We start from the raw sequence: 7,489 nt of genomic DNA on the forward strand, positions 1-7,489 counted from the left end.
AAAGAGTCAGACTCATTTCCCTCACTCAGTGAAGAGCTGAATCTTTAAGAAGAGACAATGATAAATTTCAATAACTTGGCTGCCGTTTTATGGCCATTCATAAAGTTATTAACAAAAATCCTGTCACTTTAAGAACTGTTATACAAAATTATGACGTAAAGTTTTCTAAAAAGATATGATACATTGTTTTAGTTTGTAACAGATGAAAAATACAATCTTAGTAATAAGTCCTTATTAAGCAAAAGCTAATTTTGTTGGACTACACTTTATTGCAGATGAATGATTAAATTTTCTTAAAGATATATTGCTTATAAATACTAATTTTAGGATTTTGAAGTTATGAAGACTTTGAAATTGGGACACCAAGCAAGAAATATGCTAAAAGATATTGATCAACTAAAACTTTGAAATTAATTAATAAATGCTGAGGACTTACTTTTTTAAACTTTTTATTCTGACATAATTTCAGAGTTACAGAAAACATGCTAACATGTTACATGTTACAAAGAATTCCCATACACATTTACCTGACTTCCCCAAGTGTTAACATTTGACCACATTTTTTCCCTGAACTGTTTGATAATCAGTTGAAGACATGATGCCTCTTTACTCTTATATACTTATAAGTACATATTTGCTAAAATCAAGGACATTCTTGAATGACCACACTACCACTATAAAAAATCAGCAAACTAACATTGATATGGAATTATTATCTAATCTCAGACTTTATTCTACTTTGAAGGGCTTCTCTCATTTGTCAGAATTTGGGCTGCTCTTTTTGTTTTTTTTAAGTTAGGTTTCTACTAGTGTTGATGTCATCGTCCCTGGCAGGTCATCAGAACGAACAATTCTTTTCAAATTCATATTAGTGCGAGTGTGTGTGTGTGTATGTATTTTATAGATAGTGTTAATAATGTAAAGCTGTTTTAGCAATCTAAAGCAGGCATAGTTTACCAATGTCTGTTTCATGAAGTGAAGTGTTCAAGTCAAAACTCCTCTATGGCATAAAAAAAAAGATTGATTTTAAATTATGGAACAAAATTTAACCTACTATTTGCAACTGCATTTACTTCATTAGCATGTCTTTTAATATTATCAGGAGTTATAATTTTCATAATAATAGAAAATGAAATCCAAATATTAATGTATCTTCAGTGTCAATATTAAATTAGTTTATGTTATAATCTTACAAGACATGTTACTAATGGTATGCTAGTACAGAAAAATGGTATGCTAATGAGGTCTGTTTTTTCGCTGTTGTTGTTTTCTTTTTGCATCCCAACTCTGAAGACTTTCACTTAGACCGTAGGGAATTTATTTTATAGTAGAACACACCTTTTCTAGAGTTTTCTTCAAAGCATTTTTGACTTCCTGGTTCCTCAGGCTGTATATTAAAGGATTCAACATGGGAATTATCACAATATAGAAAACAGAAGCTATTTTGTCAGTGTCCAGAGAATGACTTGTTTTTGGCTGTATGTACATGAAGATGACTGAACCATAAAATATGGTGATGGAGGTCAGGTGGGATGCGCAAGTAGAAAATGTCTTTTTTCTGCCTTCAGCCGAGTTAATTCTCAGAATGGCAAACAGAATGAATATGTAAGAGACAAGAATGATAAAAAGAGAGAAAAGGGTATTGAAACCAGCAAGTATGAAGAGTATCAGTGTTTTGATGTCTTTGTAACGGGTCTTATGACAAGCCAGACCAACCAGGGGAATATCATCACAGTAGAAGTGATGTATTATATTTGAATTACAGAAAGACAAGTGGAATGTAAGAAATGTCTGGAGGAGTCCCACAGAAAAGCCATTCAAATATGTACTCACCACCATTTGCACACAGACCCTTCTGTTCATGACAATGGTATAGAGTAAAGGGTTGCTAATGGCCACATACCTATCATACGCCATGACTGAAAGCATGTACACCTCACAAACCGCAAACATGACAAAGCAACACAACTGAGTGGCACAAGCAGGTAAGGATATTCTTTTAATTTCTTGGAGGAAGTTCACCAAGGTGTTGGGGGTGACAGAAGAGGTATAGCAAAAATCAACAAAAGCTAAGTGGCTGAGGAAAAAATACATAGGTGTGTGAATCTGAGGACTGATATGAATTAGCATAATTAACCCAAGATTACCCATGACACTAATTAAGTAGATCACTAGAAAGATCCCAAAAAGAAGGGCTTGTAGCTCTGGACTGTCTGTGAGTCCCACGAGGATGAATTCAGTCACTTCTGAATTATTTCCTTTGGCCATGGTGTATGTGTAGAAGCGTATTATACTGTTATCTCTAGCATATCCATTCTGGATAATCTTCCACTTCTTGAATTAAGGACTTGACTCACACTTGTTTTATGACAACTGTATTGGAAAAATCCTCAGTCATGCCATTGAGCATTCTCAGGTTTCAGTTCTGCCTGCTTTTGATCTGAAGGGATTTACTCCAGGCAGAAATTCCAAGAAGCTCAGTGGTCTGAGGGATTGTTAAAGAATTGTTAAAGGATGCCTTGAATTAAATGTGGAATCTCATACATACAATGAAAACCCAGTATTATAGGTATAGCAGGATAACTAATTCAATGATACTAGATATAGCAGCATATTTCAGGGTAATATATTAAGATGAAATACTGGGCATTTCAACTCAACTGAGGATTATGACAGCCTTTACTGTCCCTAAACATTCTAAGTCTGCTAGCCAATGCATTAGAAGAAGAAGGAAAATATCATTTATAAAGCATACGATATTATGTCTGAACCAATAAATTCAGTGGAAAGATGTTTTTCGACTTACTATGATTGTGGTAAACTCTTCTGTTACAAAGCTCTATAATGAAAATGGTCTCATAATAAAAATGTAACTGTAAAGCAATCTGAAAATAAACTTTTCAAGATTTCATTTAAAATAATAAACAATTTAAAACCTAGAGTTTAATTTTTAAAAATCTAATATTAATAAACATATTAACACTAAAGCAAAACATTGGTTCATGCTGTTTTAGTTGAATAAATTCATAGTGTCACATTATTTCTCAGCAGAATGGCATTTAGGAAAGAAGAAAACTCTTGCAGGTTAATTCAAATATGAAATGCATGATAGATAACCCTAAATAAATCTATTAGATAAAATTGCAAAACAGGATATTTTGTGAAGTATAGTGAAGGGTTATTTTAACCTTACAAATAATAAACCATATTATAAACTAAAAAATGTAAAACAAAGTGGAATTAGTGTCATGCTAGTGAATATGTATCAACTGGTTTTCAAAAAAAAATAAATGCTAATTTGTAGCATCTGCTGGTTTTCTGATTTCCATGGTGTAAGTATCCCCAACCATAGCTGACTTCAAGCTACCAACCTGAAGTCATTGAACAAGGGGTGGGGAAGAGATATGCAGGTATAGATTTTGTTATATATGTATACTGTTATGAGCTACACTGGTGATAGTCATTCCAAAATAGGTTATTATTGGAAGAAAAATAAAATAATATTTTGTCTAAGATAACACACATATGATTATACCATAAGCTAGAGAACCACTGAAGTCATTAAACATTCACATGGCCCCTAGATTTTAAAGAGTGGAATTGAAAATTGTGAAATTGTTATTGCATTTATTTGAAACATATGTTTCATGTATCTCTACATCTATCAATTGATCATCTAGCTATCTGTCCATATCACAGTTATTGGTTGTACATGACAGTCCTCATTTATGTCGCGCTGCTCCATGTTCATTATTATGCAAGGGAGGGAGATGATATGCAAGTACCTATCATTTACTATAACCTATTTTCATGTAAAGAGATTCTAAACTGAATGACATTGCCATCATTTAATTGATAATCTAATGAGAGCTGTACACAGTACAATGTCATTTTTTGACCATAGATGTAGATTTTTTTTCTCTGGGCTACACTGCCTACTGGGTTCATTGTATTATAAACTTTACTTTAATCCATCACAACCAACTTACCTTAGATCTGCGGGGTATAACTGCGTATTATCTTTGCTACTGGCAAAATGGGGCATGAGGTTTCAATGATTTGTAGTATATTTATTTAGAATGTCTGAAGCTCCTGGGATTCCATCCCTGAATTACATTACTATTTTTAAAAATAATTAGAAAAAAGTAGAAGGAGGTCTCATAGGCTTAAAAAAAGCAGCTCAGTTTCAGTCTTTTGAGAAAAAGAGTCACTCTTTCAAGAACAAACCAGACTTCCTTCCAGGTCAGTGGAAGGCTGTGTTAAATAAATAACATAATTAAAGTTAGGCTGTAGTACTATTCTCTTTAATAAAGAAAATTTGTTAAATGTATAAATATGGGACAGCTTCATATTGTCTTTTATTTCAAGTAATTATCAAATCAGAGTAAAATATTTATACTATGCATCTTTGCTTTTTACATGAGTCATTGTTGATGCAGCTGGAGAATGCTCTTTGGAGGTGTGAAGAGTCTAAACTTTTGTCCATGTTCTGCCTTTAACTCGTTATATATCCAGGTAATGGCTTTTTATGCAATTTTTCATTTGAGAAATGGCAAAATCGGTATAAATCTTATGGACCAAAGAATTTTATCTATTTCAGTTGAGGTACATCCAATAAAATACACGAATTTTAGTGTACAGCTCAATGGATTTTGATATGTGTGTGCACTCAGTAACCACAACCCAGATCAAGATATCGAACATTCTCACTTTTTTTCCATTTGCCTATTTCATCCAGCCCTCCACACCCCCTCCTCTGTGCCACCAGTCTGAAACACCAGTTTCTCTATGCGTATGAGTCTATTTCTGTTTTTTTTGGCTCATTTGTTTTGTTTTTTTAGATTCCACATGTAAGTGAAATCATAGGGTATTTTGTTTTCTCTGTCTGACTTGTTTCACTTAGTTTACTATACTCTAGGTCCATCCGTGCTGTTGCAAATAGCAAGATTTCACTCTCTTTAATAGCTGAGTAATATTCCACTGTATATATGTTAGCACATCTTGTTTATCTATTCATCTATCAATGGACATTTAGGCTGCTTCCGTATCTTGGCTATTGTAAATAATGCTGCAATAAACATAGGGGCGCATATATTTTTCTGGACTAGGGGAATTATTTTCTTTGAGTAAATTCCTAGAAGGGGAATTGCTGGGTTGTATGGTATTTCTATTTTTAGTTTCTAAAAGAAACTCCACACTGTTTTCCATAGTGGCTCACCAATTCAGACTCACCAGCAGTGTACGAGGGTTCCTTTTTCTCCACATCCCCACCAGCACTTGCTATTTCTTGTCTTGTTGATGAAGGCCATTCTGACTGGCGTGAGGTGACAGCTCATTATGGTTTTCATTTGCATTTCCCTGATGAGGAGTGATTTTGATCATCTTTTCATGTGTCTCTTGGCCATCTGAATGTCTTCTTGGAAGAAATGTCTATTCAGGTCCTCTGTCCATTTTTTAATTGTGTTTTTTGGGATTATTTTTGGTGTCGAGTCATAGGATTTCTTTATATATTTGTGATATTAGCCTTTTATTGGATATATTATTTGCAAATATATTATCCCATAAAGTAGGTTGACTTTTCCTTTTTGTTATGGTTTCCTTTGCTGTACAGAAGCTTTTTAGTTTGATGTAGTCCCATTTGTTTATTTTTGCTTTTGTTTCCCTTGCCTGGGGAGATATCTCCAGAAAAAATTAGTAATGCTGATGTTCAAGAGTAAAGCCACTCTTGAGCAGGGGAAGGAGGACAGTGGGGTGGGGCTGGTCATTAGAGCTGGGGATCCAGAGTTAGCCAACAAGGGCTTCTACTTACCAAAGGAAGAAAATTGTATTCCAATTTCAAGGCTGGAACAACTCAGGAAAAGATAATAGTAGGCCAGTACCCCTTATCAGATACATCGTTTGCAAATATATTTGCCCATAAAGAAGAATTAATTATTTTTAATACATTTTCCATTTGAAAAATGAGGGGATGGATATAAATTCTTATGGTTACTTGTACATCAGAAATCTCATTTTAACTAAAAATATTTAGAACACTTCATTTTACAGTAAACAGATACATAGAAATTACATATTGAGAATAGGATTCTGATAGTTTTTTGGAGGAAAAAAATCAGACCATGAAGAACTATCCATTTTTATTTATTCAAGTCACTTTCTCAATTTTACAAACACAAAAGCCAGGTTTCCATTGCTAATGACTTTCTTCAGGGCCTCTTTCACCTCCTTGTTCCTGAGGCTGTAGATTAACGGGTTCAACATGGGAATGACCACAGTGTAGAAGACAGAGGCCACCTTGTCTGTTTCAAGGGAATGGTGTGAGCTGGGCTGCAAGTACATAAAGATGAGGGTCCCGTAGAATATGGTGACCACCAGCATGTGGGAACCACATGTGGAGAAAGCCTTGCGCCTGCCCTCTGCTGAGTGCATCCTCAGGATAGCAGAAATAATGTACATGTAGGAGATGAAGACAGTCAGAAGGGAAGAAATGAACATGATACCAGCGCAGGCAAAGATCCAGAGCTGTTTGGAGTGAGTGTCAGAGCAAGTTAGCCTGAGGAGAGGCATGTCATCGCAGTAGAAATGACGGATGATATTGGAGTGGCAGTAGGAGAGGCGGAAGGTGAGGATGGTATGAAACAGCGCCACCAGGAAGCTATAGCCATAGGGGAGAGCCACCAGCTGAATGCAGATTCCCGGGGACATTACAGCCATATAGAGGAGAGGGTTACAAATGGCCACGTATCGGTCATAGGCCATGGAAGCCAGTAGCAAGCACTCAGCAGTCATGAAGGCCAGGAAACAGCCTAACTGAGTGGCACACGCATTGAAGGAGATTACGTTTTGTTTATACAAGAAATTGCCAAGCATTTTGGGAGTAATAACAGAAGAGTAACAGAAATCGACAAAAGCCAGGTTGCTGAGAAAGAAGTACATTGGTGTGTTGAGTCTTGCATCTGTTCTAATGAGTAGGATCAGACCTAGATTGCCGGCTACTGTGAAGAGGTAGATGGATAAGAACACCAAAAATAAGGGCATCTTCAACTCCTGACGATCGGTGAGGCCCACAAGAATAAATTCTGTCACCCGGGTGCAATTTATCTGAATCATGTGTCTTCAGTGAGCCTGGATGAAGAGATTTAAATCTCACCTAATTAAATTAAATTTAAACCTTCATATCCTGAAAAGTAATTTTATTTGTTAATATGAAAGCACTAATGTTAAAATTATTAACATAAGTGGATGGAACAAAGAATTAAAGGACTATTTGGTGGAAAAGGCTTATCTCTCTTGCTCAACTCGATTACATTTATAACGAGTTATGATAGGATCCAGTCCCCACTGGCTCTGTTCAAAGGTTTTGTGCAATGCATTCTTTAAAATGTGTTGATTTTTCATAATTTTAAAAACTGTTGTTTTTGTTGAAAGAAATCTTAACATTTATAACAGTCATAGGGAAAAATTTAAAAGGACAGCAATCTAGTCCAGG

General features: G+C 35.2%; 2 protein-coding genes across 3 annotated transcripts; both read right to left on the reverse strand.

Moving 5' to 3' along the window:
• Positions 1-1,317: 1,317 nt before the first annotated feature.
• On the reverse strand, positions 1,318-2,277 carry LOC118908073 (olfactory receptor 5AL1). Its single transcript, XM_036877136.2, has one exon. The coding sequence runs from the start codon at positions 2,266-2,268 to the stop codon at positions 1,318-1,320; it is 951 nt and encodes a 316-aa protein (XP_036733031.2). The 5' UTR covers positions 2,269-2,277.
• A 1,966-nt stretch (positions 2,278-4,243) lies between these two features.
• LOC118908049 (olfactory receptor 8U9) lies at positions 4,244-7,110 on the reverse strand. Of its 2 annotated transcripts, XM_057507073.1 has the most exons (2): positions 6,190-7,110; positions 4,244-4,276 (listed from the first exon to the last, which is right to left on the reverse strand). In XM_057507073.1, the coding sequence occupies exons 1-2, from the start codon at positions 7,108-7,110 to the stop codon at positions 4,244-4,246; spliced, it is 954 nt and encodes a 317-aa protein (XP_057363056.1). The 2 variants fall into 2 exon arrangements, with proteins under 2 accessions (XP_057363056.1, XP_036733006.2); XM_036877111.2 differs by lacking the exon at positions 4,244-4,276 and having other exon boundaries at positions 6,151-7,110.
• Positions 7,111-7,489: the final 379 nt, after the last annotated feature.

Source organism: Manis pentadactyla, chromosome 9, assembly GCF_030020395.1.
Source record: "Manis pentadactyla isolate mManPen7 chromosome 9, mManPen7.hap1, whole genome shotgun sequence".
In the NCBI taxonomy this organism is placed as follows: Eukaryota; Metazoa; Chordata; class Mammalia; order Pholidota; family Manidae; genus Manis; species Manis pentadactyla.

What these genes read in the sequence shown, in the direction of transcription:
- LOC118908049 (XM_036877111.2), bottom strand. Translation starts at nt 7,110, where the DNA reads ATGATTCAGATAAATTGCACCCGGGTGACAGAATTTATTCTTGTGGGC.
- LOC118908073 (XM_036877136.2), bottom strand. Translation starts at nt 2,268, where the DNA reads ATGGCCAAAGGAAATAATTCAGAAGTGACTGAATTCATCCTCGTGGGA.